The 14,698-nt window shown below is 42.6% G+C and overlaps 1 protein-coding gene and 1 long non-coding RNA gene across 4 annotated transcripts in view; one reads left to right on the forward strand and one right to left on the reverse strand.

The window, feature by feature from the left end:
- Positions 1-6,256, reverse strand: part of srebf2.S (sterol regulatory element binding transcription factor 2 S homeolog) — a 36,544-nt gene extending 30,288 nt beyond the window's left edge. Inside the window, exons 1-2 of one of the 3 annotated variants that reach the window (XM_018261236.2) lie at positions 6,025-6,209; positions 642-919 (exon numbers count right to left, since the gene is read on the reverse strand). In XM_018261236.2, coding sequence (XP_018116725.1) covers positions 642-723 — 82 coding nt within the window. In that variant the 5' untranslated portion in view covers positions 724-919; positions 6,025-6,209. Of the gene's footprint in view, positions 1-641; positions 2,523-6,024 lie in introns of those variants that run through there. The other 2 variants (XM_041561647.1, XM_041561646.1) reach the window with 2 other exon arrangements.
- An 877-nt stretch (positions 6,257-7,133) lies between these two features.
- LOC108715780 lies at positions 7,134-13,652 on the forward strand. Its single transcript, XR_005961000.1, has 2 exons — positions 7,134-8,244; positions 13,500-13,652. It is a non-coding gene; the product is annotated as an uncharacterized LOC108715780 (long non-coding RNA).
- Positions 13,653-14,698: the final 1,046 nt, after the last annotated feature.

Below are 14,698 nucleotides of genomic sequence, written 5' to 3' on the forward strand. Positions count from 1 at the left end.
ATCCCAGGTGGCCCAGATTGTGAGGTGCAATGCATTTTACCAACCTCAATCCAGCAAATTATGTAACAGTAGAGGCATTAACAATAGAGCTGGGGCCCATATATATATAGCAATAGAGCTGGGGTCTCATATATATTGCAATAGAGCTGGGGCCCCATATATATAGCAATAGACCTGGGGTCCCACATATATTGCAATAGAGCTGGGGTCCCATATATATAGCAATAGACCTGGGGTCCCACATATATTGCAATAGAGCTGGGGTCCCATATTTATATAGCAATAGAGCTGGTCCCCATATATATTGCAATAGAGCTGGGGCCCCAATGGAAGGGAAAAAGTAATGGGATTCAGGGATGAACAAGATGTTTCTTGTGATCTACATGACTCTGCTAAGCATGCCTTTGAGGCCACAGCTTGGCCATGCTTGAGCTGTATAGTAAACCCATCAGACAATTGTGACATGGACATATCCCCCCACACAACAGAAGCTACACACACGCTGCCTATGGCTCACATGGTTAAACATACAGAATAGAACTGCACTGCCCGGTTGTCTGACCTCCTATTTGCCAACTACAGGATGTTTCAAAGCCGCACACCCCCTGTCCACAGAAATATACGTTCACTTCCACCCTTACCGTCAATATCCCCCAGGGTGAGTTCATCTCCAAGTTCTGTCAACGTCTCCATGTTCTCCATGTTTAGTTCCGATGTATCCATAAGACCATCCGGCCTGTGACAATCCTAGCGCTCCCAAGAGGAGCCGGTTCTTGGTCCCTATCCCTGGAGCTCACGAACCTGTCAGTGGCAAACCTGACACCATGTTTGGGCTACACCTCCCTCCATACTACGTGACGTCAACATCTTGTCTTCCAAAACTCGTTTCAGTGCCATGGTTAGAAGCCTGGAATGAATCCTGAAAGAGGCGTGAAACGCATACCACCCCTCCCCCACTCTGACACAACTCAGCCGCCCCAGTAAAGCGAAAAGTCCCGCCTCTTTACCTTGTACAAACGCGTGCTGGATGTTTTGTTGTCAATGAGACCAGACTCCTCGGACGAATGAGAGAGCTTGGCAAGCTGTGGTGTGATACTACGTCAGTGATCAGGGGATCTTATATTTGCATAGGAGGCCGGCCTTGCCTGATATATTTGGGGCCACGCCTACGGGTGAATTCAATGAGGGCAGGGTCAGCTCACTCTGCGACTTTGTCTGCTGCTGTGTGTGGTTGTGTTGTTTGTGGAAGAGTGTGGAGGGGGTGTTTGTGAGTACTTCAGTTCCCGTAAGTGTGGGAAGGGTGCTTTTTGTGGGGACTGGGGAGATACAGGAGTTAATAGTGGACTAGGCAGCAGACGTTCTTTTTGCAGAAGCGGCCATTTGTACTGTGACTGTGTGGTTGTCCCCAGCTGTCCTGTAACTTACTGCACTGCCACTGCATACAGTTTATGAGAGTCAGGGGGGAGGGGTGAGTTCTGTGGTAGATCTTTGTATGGTTACTAAAGCTGCAGCATTGCCCTTTTCAATTCCAACAGTTTTCTTAGTAGATTGTGTGGTACATGTGCCTATTGTGCGTTTATGATCTGTGTGTGTCTACATTCTGTTATGTTCCTGTGTTCCAGCAGCCTGTGTGTGTGGAATGTGTAGTAGCTCACCCCCTCCCCTCCCTGTATTGTGTGATTCTCTGAGCAGTGAAATATGAGACACTGGCAAAACCTTTTTTTTTTCCTCTTCACTCCCTGTCTTGGCCTAGGCCATTGTGAGGCTCAGCCAAGCCATGACATTTAACCCCTTCTGCTTACAATCAGTGCTGTCAGTGTTTTGTTGCAGTAGCAGGCAATACTAATGCTCCGCACTATTGAGCTAGATCAACTTCGAGAAGTTATGTTTAGGGATGCACCGAATCCACTATTTTGGATTTGGCCGAACTGAATCCGAATCCTCATTTGCATATGCTAATTAGGGGTGGGAAGGGGAAAACATTTTTCCCTCGGATGACAAAATCTCCCGAATATGCCTCTCCACTGACAGCAATTGAAATCGCTAGTGGTATGTCCAACTTATCTCTAAATCACCTGAAGTTTTTGTATATGTGATTGGTAGAGTATGGAGGCTGACAGTTGTTTAAAAACTCTCTTTACAGTAGCAGCCAGCCAGTGCCTGAAAGCATCCAAAAGTAGTGCAGCACTATATCGTGTCTTGAACAAGTTTCTCTGAATTTTCGAAGAAAACAGAATTTGGTTATCAAGCTAATGAGCAAACTAAGGAGCATTTGTTGCAGCATTTTAACTTCAGTAAAGTTAAAGCTGGCCATAGACGCAAAGATCTGATTCGTACGATTTTCGGACCGTGTGCGGAGAGTCCTGACATTTTTCGTCCGCTGGAGATCGGTCGTTTGGTCGATCGGACAGGTTAGAAGATTTGACGGCTGCCGACAATGTGGGAAATTACTAAAGGGCGAAGTGGCTAACGCTGACGTAATTTCGCCAAGGAGATAGACTCTGGCGCAACTTCGCACTCTAACGCCAGGCAAATTTTCAGTCTGGCAAAAGAGTATTACTAAGTAAATTCACTAATTTTTAGATTTTACTGATCATTACCTCTATCGCCAGACTTGCCTTCGCCACCTCAGACCAAGTGAAGTGCAAAAGAGTAGATAGGAGTTCCTCAAAAAAAAGTTGAACATTTTTCTAAGTCCCAAAAGACACTGGCGGTTTTTCCTATTTAAAAGGCGATAGACTGAAAAAGATCGTACATTTTTTTTGGGGTACCTTCCTTCCCCCCTACATTTGCTAACATATGGCACCTAAACTATACTGTGGGCACATGTGTAGGGCATTATAACAACTATATATAATTTTATTAAGGTTCCCTGGCCTTGTGCAGTGTAATGTATTTGCTGCAGCATATACGGCCATTGTACTTTAACTGCATGTCATATGCTAATTAGCCAACGCTAGCGTAACTTCGAACTGCTGAGCGTAATTTCGCTGGCGTAATTTCACCAGCGTTCGGTGCCCTGTGTGCAACTTCGGATCTTCGTGAATTAGCATTGTCCAGACGAATTTACGCCTGGCGAAGTGTTGCGATGTGGCAAAGCCATCACTGGCGAATTTTCGCCGGTTTGTGAATTTGCCCCAATATCTCTGCAGGTATTGCCGATCGTACGATTTTCAGAGGGAGATAGTCACTAGTTTTTGTCAGACATAACGTCGTACGGTTGCTGTCAGGGGCAGAACATTGGCTGATCTGTTCTTTTATACTTTTTGATCTGAATGGTTACTGGCAGGTTGGGAGATGGGAAAGTCCGATCGTATGATCGGATCTTTGCTTCTATGGCCAGCTTAAGCCACAATAGTTAAGCACTTTTTCATATCTTTAGAAATGTGTCCCAACTTACAGGGAAAATGTAAAAGTATCCTCTTTAATGTAGAAAAGTGGCATTGTTACCCTTATTGTTTTACTTTATTTTTACAAATTTGGCTACTTTTGGGCTACTTTTAAAATGCCTATTGGCTACCTTTTGGCTAGTTTTTTAAAAGTCTTTGGCTGGTTTTGAAATGAAAACCTGGCATTCCTGCTGGCAGCTCAGTGATCCAGGAGCATCTGAACTGTTACAATTTGCTACATTTAGGGGCAGATTTATTAAGGAGAATTCAATCCTAAAGTTAAAAAACCCCTACCCTACATAGACCCCCTCCCTTCCCCCCCCCCCAGCCTAAGTGATTCCCTGGGCAAATGCCCCTAACGTTTTACTTATCCCCTTGGTGCAGATTCAGGCATCAGAGTTCACGGGCGCCATCTTCTTCCCTTCAGAATGAGACCAGTGTGGCGCATTCACAGTTGGAGCAATTTTCTGTTTACTGCGCATGTGCCGAAGTGCCGGTCTCATTCCAAAGATTTCTGAACAGGCTGAAGATGGCGCCTGTGAACTCCGATGCCTGAATCTGCACCGAGGGGTAAGTAAAACGTTAGGGGCATTTGCCTGGGGTAACACTAAGGCTGGGGGAGGAGGGAGCGGGGTCTATGTAGGGTAGGGTTTTTTTTAACTTCAGGGTTGAATTCTTCTTTAAGGTTCGAATTGTAAATTCGAATTTGAATTTTCGAGTTGGATTTTTTGTTAAATTCGAGTTGGAAATAATCCAAACTCGAATTTGAGATTTGTCATATCTTGACTCCAAATCTTAGCAACACTTATTTAAGCTGGTAGTGTAAGCTACAGTTTAACAACAAGTGACAGGACACAGACTGGGCACTCCTTATGTGCCACCCACATATACTGAAATTTGGTATCAATAATTGCATCCACTTGCTCCACACCAGCAGCTGCCTTTGAAACAATATGTGTCATTTTGGTCTACTTCACACCACCAGTAAATGATAGTCATTCGGTTTTAGATGCAACTTATCTGGCTCAAGCAGTGATGGAGAAGAAAAACAAAAGGGTGGGCTGGTTATTGGATTCTTGGCAACCCAAGTAGTCAAAAAAAAACCAGTCAGCTGTATTGTTTTTGGGAAATAATGACAAGACAATAATGAATGACAGAGGATGCTAATAAAGGTGAAGTCACAGAAAAGCAGAACCATTTCCTACAAATAAAATCTACTTGGAGAATAAAGTGTGCGGCTGCACATAAGGAGAAGGCAACTGCTCAGACATGGACATAGTTTAGCAGCCACTGGCTGGCCATCCTGGTTCTACTGGGCACTACTGGGACTGTTCTATTAATTATACATTACATATGCCCCTGCCATCACTGTGTCAGTGTTGTAAATGCACAGTTGTCATGTTGTGCCTTGTGTGTGTTCTACACAGGAGTGCATCAACTTCATTACTTAAAATGAATCACAGCCACAAACCTGGTCATCCCAGGTGGCCCAGATTGTGAGGTGCAATACCAATTTACCAAATTAAGGGAGAATATATTCTTATTGGGGATTTTAATCACAGACACAAGTAGGGAGCGCTCCATGGGCCCCATATATATATTGCAATAGAGCTGGGGCCCCATATATATTGCAATAGAGCTGGGGCCCCATATTTATTGCAATAGAGCTGCAGCCCTATATTTATTGCAATAGAGCTGGGGCCCCATATTTATTGCAATAGAGCTGGGGCCCCATATATATAGCAATGGAGCTGGGGCTCTATATATATATTGCAATAGAACTGGGCCCCATATATATATATAGCAATAGAGCTGGGGTCCCATATATATTGCAATAGAGCTGGGGTCCCATATATATTGCAATAGAGCTGGGGTCCCATATATATATATATTTATGAGCCGGGCCCCATAAATATTGCAATAGAGCTGGAGCCCCAATGGAAGGGAAAAAGTAATGGGGTTCAGGGATGAACAAGATGTTTCTTGTGATCTACATGACTCTGCTAACATACCTCCCAACATTTTGGAAGTAAAAAGAGGGACAAAAATGTTTTTCCCTCACGTAGCACAGCAATTTTTTACCACACCCCTTTTTGTGGCCACACCCCCTAATTACCATGTTTGTTTTACAAAATTTGGCAGGTTATGAAAGTTTGAAAATATTTCTCCTTATCTAAACTGTGTTTTTGTGTCTCACAATTGTTACAAAGTATCTTATTTGCACCTGTTAGCTGTTCTGGGCTCTCTGCTAAAAGCCAATTAAGTGAGAAACTTTGTTTCTTTTTCTGGCTGTTCAGTGCAGAGAAAATAGGGACTATCCAGTGCGGGTTGAGCTGTCAAAAGAGGGACTGTCCCTCTGAAAAAGGGACAGTTGGGAGGTATGTGCTAAGCATGCCTTTGAGGCCACAGTTTGGCCATGCTTGAGCTTTATAGTAAACCCATCAGACAAATGTGACATGGACATATCCCCCCACACAACAGAAGCTACACACACGCTGCCTATGGCTCACATGGTTAAACATACAGAATAGAACTGCAAAACCCGGTTGTCTGACCTCCTATTTGCCAACTACAGGACTGTTTCAAAGCCGCACACCCCCTGTCCACAGAAATATTCGTTCACTTCCACCCTTACCGTCAATATCCCCCAGGGTGAGTTCATCTCCAAGTTCTGTCAACGTCTCCATGTTCTCCATGTTTAGTTCTGATGTATCCATAAAACCATCCGGCCTGTGACAATCCTAGCGCTCCCAAGAGGAGCCGGTTCTTGGTCCCTATCCCTGGAGCTCACGAACCTGTCAGTGGCAAACCTGACACCATGTTTGGGCTACACCTCAATCCATACTACGTGACGTCAACATCTTGTCTTCCAAAACTCGTTTCCGTGCTATGGTTAGAAGCCTGGAATGAATCCTGAAAGAGGCATGAAACGCATACCACCCCTCCCCCACTCTGACACAACTCAGCCGCCCGAGTAAAGCGAAAAGTCCCGCCTCTTTACCTTGTACAAACGCGTGCTGGATGTTTTGTTGTCAATGAGACCAGACTCCTCGGACGAATGAGAGAGCTTGGCAAGCTGTGGTGTGATACTACGTCAGTGATCAGGGGATCTTATATTTGCATAGGAGGCCGGCATTGCCTGATATATTTGGGGCCACGCCTACGGGTGAATTCAATGAGGGCAGGGTTGCCAGGTTGGTGGGTTTAACGCCAAATTGGGCTATTTTTGAAATTTAGTGGTGGGTTTTTAAAGTCCAAACCCACCAATGGCTAGTTTTGGGCTAGTTTTGATAGGTGTCTTGACTTTGAAAACCCGGTCAAATGTTTTTATGCAAATTTTAGTGACATCGGCGTTCACTCACTGGTGGTGGAGACTGTAGGGAGAGAGACTACTGCTGCTGCTGTCCTGTGCTGCCACAGCCAGCTCTCTGCATTGAAGGTACGCCCCCCTCCCCTTCTTTGGGCAGGACTGTGTGTTTGTGCTCTGCTGACTATTCATGGTGACGTCACTGCTCATCACAGTCACCTGACTCCTCGTGTGTGTGGTTAGTGGAAGAGTGTGGAGGGGGTGTTTGTGAGTACTTCAGTTCCCGTAAGTGTGGGAAGGGTGCTTTTTTGTGGGGACTGGGGAGATACAGGAGTTAATAGTGGACTAGGCAGCAGAAGTTCTTTTTGCAGAAGCGGCCATTTGTACTGTGACTGTGTTCCTGTGTTCCAGCAGCCTGTGTGTGTGGAATGTGTAGTAGCTCCCCCTCCCCTCTCTGTATTGTGTGATTCTCTGAGCAGTGAAATATGAGACACTGGCAAAACCTTTTTTTTTTTCTCTTCACTCCCTGTCTTGGCCTAGGCCATTGTGAGGCTCAGCCAAGCCATGACATTTAACCCCTTCTGCTTACAATCAGTATTGTCAGTGTTTTGTTGCAGTAGCAGGCAATACTAATGCTCTGCACTATTGAGCTAGATCAACTTCGAGAAGTTGCGTTCAGGCCCGGACTGGCAATCTGTGGGTTCTGGCAAATGCCAGAGGGGCTGCTATAAGGTCCCATTGAAAGTCAGTATTTAGTGGGCTGGTGGGGGCTGTTTGGGCCTCTATGTGGGCTGATTGGGCCTCTGTGTTCCTGAAATGCCAGGTCCTATTTTAATTCTCAGTCCGGACCTGGTTACGTTGAACAATAAATCTCAGTGAAAACCTTGCACATGTATGGTTTATGATTTATTTTGTGCAAAGGCAATAAAACTCGAGCAATATTGCGCTATGCGGTTAAGTGAACTATATATATAATAAAGTAAAAAGCAAAAGTCGCAGAAGTACTGGGGACTTGCAGCTTCCTACTGAGTGGGTAACGCCTGAAAGTGGCAGCAATGGTGCATTTCATTGTGTGGAAATACCTACAAATACTTTTTAGCCAAAAAGGTGGGGGCTTTTAGTCCCATTAAGTTAACCGGAGAAGGCATTAATTGCTTTTTGCTCCACAGAGATCTGCCCATATGCCTTAGGGCTATAGCACTCGAGAAGATTTAGAGAGATGTCACTCAATTTTTTTTTTTTGCGCGGATGATAAATTTCCAGAAAATGCCTCTCCACTGACCGCAATTGAAATCACTAGTGGTATGTCCAACTTATCTCTAAATCACCTGAAGTTTTTGTATATGTGATTGGTAGAGTAAGGAGGCTGACAGATGTTTAAAAACTTTCTTTACAGTAGCAGCCAGCCAGTGCCTGAAAGCATCCAAAAGTAGTGCAGCACTATATCGTGCGTCTTGAACAAGTTTCTCTGAATTTTAGAAGAAAACTGAATTTGGTTATTAAACTAATTTAAGGAGCATTTGTTGCAGCATTTTAACTTCAGTAAAGGTAAGCCACAATAGTTAAGCACTTTTTCATCTTTAGAAATGTGTCCCAACTTAAAGGAAAAGTCTAAGTGTCCTCTTTAATGTAGAAAAGTTATTAGAAGATTCCAGGCACTTAATTGATTTGATACCCTTATTGTTTTACTTTATTTTATTAAGATTTTTCAGTTTACGAATTGGGCTACTTTTAAAATGCCTATTGGCTACTTTTTGGCTATTTTTTTTTAATAGTCTTTGGCTGGTTTTGAAATGAAAACCTGGCAACCCTGCTGGCAGCTCAGTGATCCAGGAGCATCTGAACTGTTACAATTTGCTACATTTGTGTTTTCAGTGTTACCCCGCGCAAATGCCCCTAACGTTTTACTTACCCCTCGGTGCAGATTCAGGCGTCAGAGTTCACGGGCGCCATCTTCTTCTTCTCTTCGGAAATCTTCGGAATGAGACCATCATGGTGGCGCATTCATAGTTGGAGCAATTTTCTGTTTACTGCGCATGTGCCAAAGCGCCGGTCTCATTCCGAAGATTTCCGAAGTGGCTGAAGATGGTGCTGTGAACTCCGATGCCTGAGTCTGCACCAAGGCTTTTGCCTGGGGTAACACTTAGGCTGGGGGGAGGAGGGAGCGGGGTCTATGTAGGGTAGGGGGATAGGGTTTTTTTTAACTTTAGGGTTGAATTCTCCTTTAAGGTTCGAATTGTAAATTTGAATTTTCGAGTTGTATTTTTGGTTAAAACTCACATTCGAGTTGGAAATAATCCAAACTCGAATTAGAATTTTGAGATTTATCATACCTTGACCCTTGGAACAACTCAAATTTGGCTATTCGCCACCGAAAACCTGCACAGTTCATGTAGAAGTCAATGGCAGAGGTTCAGTGACCCATTTGAAGATGTTAATAGCCTTCCTGACGTTTGAGAGAAAAAAACTCAATTCAAGTTTAGGCGAATTCAATTCGATTCGAGTTTTCGAAGCGGTAATATTCGTTCAAGTTTTAGATATTCGAGTTTTTTCTTAAATAAAAACATAATTCACATAAATTATGCATCAGTTCATGCCGATATACTCTACCTTCAGGAAACTCACTTCCCCAAAAAATCTTACCCTAAATTTTTACATAAAAAATTTCCCATGGTCTACACTGCCAATAATGATACTAAAACTAAAGGGGTAGCAATCTGCCCTTGCAACTTATCAATAAATTTGAGGATCCTGAGGGTAGAATCATAGGTGGTGACTCAAATGTTGTTTTAGACAAGTTCTGGGATAGACAGGTTATTGCTCCACTACCTTCAACAACCCAGTCTCCTTCCTCAGTAGAGGGTAGTAAAGACAGCAAAATATGTGCGAGTATGGGACTGGTCAAAATTTGGAGAGAACTACACCCTGGCACCAAACAGTTTACCCATTATTCTGCCCCTCACAAATTACATACTAGAATTGACCACCTCTGGATGTCCCAATCTCTGACCTTGTTACCACAATCATCGACTATATTGAATGTCCCCTGGTCTGATCACTCTCCCCTGGCTTACAGGATAACTCTCTATCAAGCCCAAAAAATTATTCAAGATGGAGACTGAACAATCTCCTATTGAGTTCTCCTTATTTGCAAATAATATAGAATCGACAACATCACACACAAACATCTGGGAGGCCCATAAGACAGTAATGCAGGGTCATTTGATCCAAATAGGTGCCCGCCATAAGAAAGTATTTAATGAAACAAACTGTCCAAACAACTAGATACCCTAATCTCGGCCCAAGCAGCAGACCCTAAAACAGATCTCTTTAGCCTCGTTCACAAGGCCAAGACTGAACTGGACCTCCTGCTTTCATCTAAAGCACAAGGGGCCGTTAAATCACATATTTCTGGCAGCTAGGCAATTTATTGCCAAAGCGTGGAAAACATCCACCTCAACTTTACGATGTTCAAAAATAAGCTAGATTGGATCTTTATCAATGAAAGATTAACTGGCATAGCCACTGATAGCACCAACAGAATATTGAAGATCTGGCAGCCTTGGCTTCGATACAGATTCAATGGCACCCTCCCTTCCAATCTAATGGTTAAATGAAGACCCTGATTATCACAATCACGCCTAGGTGAGACTCCCCAATACATTTGTATCAGGACCCACTACTGGATGTACCATGCCGTGTGACTATTCCCTGTTCCCCTCCCCACTTTATTTCACTTTTTTTTTCTGTTCAATGTTTTCCTTTGGTTAACCTAGAATCGTTATTGCTTTTTGTGGCTTCTATGAGGCTATCCCTATCCATCAATAAGAGCCCTTTATCTGGATTGTTCTATGTAGTCCAGCGCCACTGTGTATAATCTTCATTTTCTACTATCACCCATGAACACCACACAGGATTAGGGGATAATTCAGATAACTAAGCGAACGACACTCTGTTTCAATGGCTCTCAGGTTTTAGGGGTATTATTTACCACTATTGGGATACTCCTAGCTGTCCTAACCATCCTACTGATGCCTTACTGACTAACTTTTGTATTTGAACTGTTTTTTCACATTGTCAATCGCAACAAGACTCGTTGCAATGTTGTACCGTACAGTTGATTATATCCCTGTAAAATCTCATAAATAAAAATATTATAAAAAAAATGTAAATGATACCCAAAATCAAAAAAAAAAAAGGATTTGTAGTGAACAATCGGAAACCAACTGAACTGGAAAAAGTAGTTGAAGGTGAACTACCCCTTTAAGAGGAATTTTAACCGAGAATTAGGCTATGACATGGGGCTAGACATTTTGTCAATTTCCCAGCTGCCCCCAGTCATGTGACTTGTGCCTGCACTTTAGGAGAGAAATGCTTTCTGGCAGGCTGCTGTTTTTCCTTCTCAATGTAACTGAATGTGTCTCAGTGGGACATGGGTTTTTACTATTGAGTGTTGTTCTTAGATCTACCAGGCAGCTGTTATCTTGTGTTAGGGAGCTGCTATCTGGTTACCTTCCCATTGTCCTTTTGTTTGGCTGCTGGGGGGAAAAAGGGAGGGGGTGCTATCACTCTAACTTGCAGTACAGCAGTAAAGAGTGATTGAAGTTTATCAGAGCAGAAGGCACATGACTTGGGGCAGCTGGGAAAGTGACAATATGTCTAGCCCCATGTCAGATTTCAAAATTGAATATAAAAAAATCTGTTTGCTCTGTTGAGAAATGGATTTTAGTGCAGAATTCTGCGGGAGCAGCACTATTAACTGATTCATTTTGAAAAAACTGTTTTTTTCCCATGACAGTATCCCTTTAATTTCCCCATTTAACACAATCAGAGCCCTGGGTTGCAGGAGGGCTAGACCTCTCCTGTGAACATTGGTTTCTTCCTGGCTTCATACTGCTTGTACCTCATGACGTGTTTTAGTGAGTGGGATATTCTCCCCAGTGAATTCAGCATTCTAGATCACAGATTAGAGGCTACAAAAACAGATTACATTGGCCTGTTCTGTTTTCAGCCATACAGTTCAAGGTAAAAAAAAAAAAATGGTTTAATAGGCTGTGCAAGATAAAAAATGCAATCTATAAAGGCTAGAGTGAACTGATGTCTTACATAATAGCAGAGCTGTGGATTCAGAGTCTCGGAGTCAAAGTTGGAAGCAATTTTGGGTATCTGGAGTCAGTCACCAAAAATGTACTGACTCCAACTATAATAACTTTAAATATTAGCACTTAAAATAATCAAATCAGATTTAAGAGCTTCTATGAAGGAGGACATGGCAAAAATACTTTAGATAACTTTGGATTGTATTTAACAGCTATTCTACAGCTATATGTCAGGTTCAATTAATATATAATAGGTCTTCCAATTGTTTTTGGTTTATGTAGTTTAACGTTGATTTTGTTTTAGAATTACCGAAGGATGTGGTTTATATTTTTGAGCTTTGGCAGTGATAAATGCCTTGTATGTTGTGAACTTCTTTCAGTCCATATGGAAAATACATTAGGAACAGAAACACTGAGAAAATGAAAGCTTTTTAAAGTAATTAACATGATATACTGTAGCATGCACTTGTCAAAGCTGTGTGTTTGCTTCAGAAAAGACTACTATAGTTTATAAAATAAGCTGCTATGTAGCCATGGAAATAAGGAGAAAAGGCACAGGTTACATAGCTGATAACCGATAAGCCCTGTCCAATACAATGGTGTTTTATCTGTTATGTGCTATGTAACTTGTGCCGTTTGTCCCTTTTTCCAGCTTGAATGGCTGCTCCACAGCAACTTGTTTATATAAACTATAGTAGTCTTTCTGACACCATCACACAGCTCTTACCAGGGCAGAGCAATAGTACATTACATTTTCAGTTTTTGGTTTTACAAAGTAGTCTAGTCGAAGGATTTATGTACTGACTCTACAGCCCTGCATAACAGCCAGAACCCAACTCCCTGCATTAAATCTCTCTATAGTTGGCCATACATGGGCAGATTAAAGCTGCCGATATCTGTGCTTAAGGCCATATCAGCATCTTATCTTCCCGTGTGGGGGCTTCCAACGGGTCTCCCTGATCAATATCAGGCCACAAATCGGCCTGATATCGATCGAGCAGGTTGATGTTTCCTGTGATCGAGGACCGCATTGGATAGTTGATGTGGTCCTACGACCCGTCAGCGCCAGTTTCCTTCATTGTAATCCGTTCGCTTGGCCCTAGGGCTGAACGATCGGATTAAACTAACATCGCCCTGCCTTTGGTGGGCATATCGGGGTTGCCAAACGAGCGAATCTTATTGTATATGGCCACCTAAACTCCTAGTTAGTCAGCAGCATGGGTCATAATTGTTTATTTAGTTTGCGTTTGATCCTTATAAACAACATAACTCTGCACCTGCATTGATTAAAAAAGGCAATCTTTATTAATTAAAACTGAAATCAACACTCATTACACAGTATTACATCATTACATGGATCTGAGCGACCCAATGTGCTCTCACCATGACACCCGCGTGTTAAACCTGTATCTGCTATATCTTAGACACACAACACATTTGCACATCAGTAAAACCTGACAATGAAAAGAAAGTCAAAGCTGCATCTCCCTCTGCTTGGGAAATTCCAGTAATCTCATCAAATAGCCATAATTTCCATTTTGTGCATGAACACTGCGAGTCAATGTGAAAAAAAAGGCTTAAAGGGGTGATTCGCCTTTAATTTATAGAAGGGCTAATTCTAAGCACCTTGTCAACTGGCCTTTGTTTTTTTTGTTTTTTTTTTTATAGTTTTTGATTTATTTGTTTTCTTCTGATTCTTTCCAGCTTTTAAATTGACACTGGAGAGAACCCAGAGTTACCACCACCCTGGAGCACCAATACTTGTGCCAAATAAATCATATTGAAACACTGTTTTAACCGGTACTCTGCTATTTCACTCTTTGCTAAAAATACCCTTTTGCATGAGTGATTTTCATTGTACTATTACCCACACCCATATGTAAAACCATATCTAAAGAATTTCTAACACAACCTCGCCCCATTACTCATCACCAGCCTTACCTACTCACCTGACTTTTTTTCCAAAGTCACACAATATTTGTTACTCAGATGTACGGGTGCCCTCAATGCCCTCTCTGCACTAGTAATGTTATTAATCCTCATGTATTTAGTCGGGGAGTTAAAACCTTGAGTGATATTGTAGAGAATGGGGACATGAAGCAATTCCAGAGCCTTCAAGGCACTTACCACACACCATGTTTTTCCGGTACCTGCAGCTCAGTCATGCCTTTAGAACCCGATTTCCTACCAGACCCATTGAAATAGTAGAGACTACTATAGAAGTATATTTGAGACAGGCCAGTCCAGATCCTTTAGAGAAAATGAGGAATAAATGGTCTAGAGACATTCCAGGCCTGGAGGAGGAGATGTGGACAGATGCACTGAGACAGGTCCCAGATATTACCATATCTGTCAGAGACAGATATTCAAACTAAGTTTCTGAACAGAGCGTACCTTACACCATATAGGCTTGCAAAAATATATCCTACGGTTTCAGATCAATGTATCAAATGCAACCAGGAGGTATGCACAGTTATACATGTATTCTGGGAGTGCCTGAGAATTCAAGGGTTCTGGGAGGGGATTCTGCAACACATCTCTCAAGTCTTGGACGTCCCATGTTTCAGAATCCAGTTGGTTTGTCTTTTGAGAGTGAGGGACAATTTGGGTTTGAAGTCTAGTGTCAAACTTTGCTATCTACAACTTTTATACTATGCGAAAAAATTCATCCTGTTACACTGGAAGTCAATTGACCCCACCCGACAGTTGCCTTCTGGAGGGGACAGGTTAACAATATCTTGCCTTACCAAAAATTGATTTATATAACAAGGGGCTGCCCATTAAAGTTCGAGGGCATTTGGGGCGCTTGGTTGGAATATGAAGACACCCACTAACAATGTATTTTGTACGAGAGGCTCCACTTACAATACGTACAGTATGTCTTTTTATTATTTTCTTTCTAT

The sequence above is a fragment of the Xenopus laevis genome, chromosome 4S (assembly GCF_017654675.1).
Source record: "Xenopus laevis strain J_2021 chromosome 4S, Xenopus_laevis_v10.1, whole genome shotgun sequence".
NCBI classification, from domain to species: Eukaryota; Metazoa; Chordata; class Amphibia; order Anura; family Pipidae; genus Xenopus; species Xenopus laevis.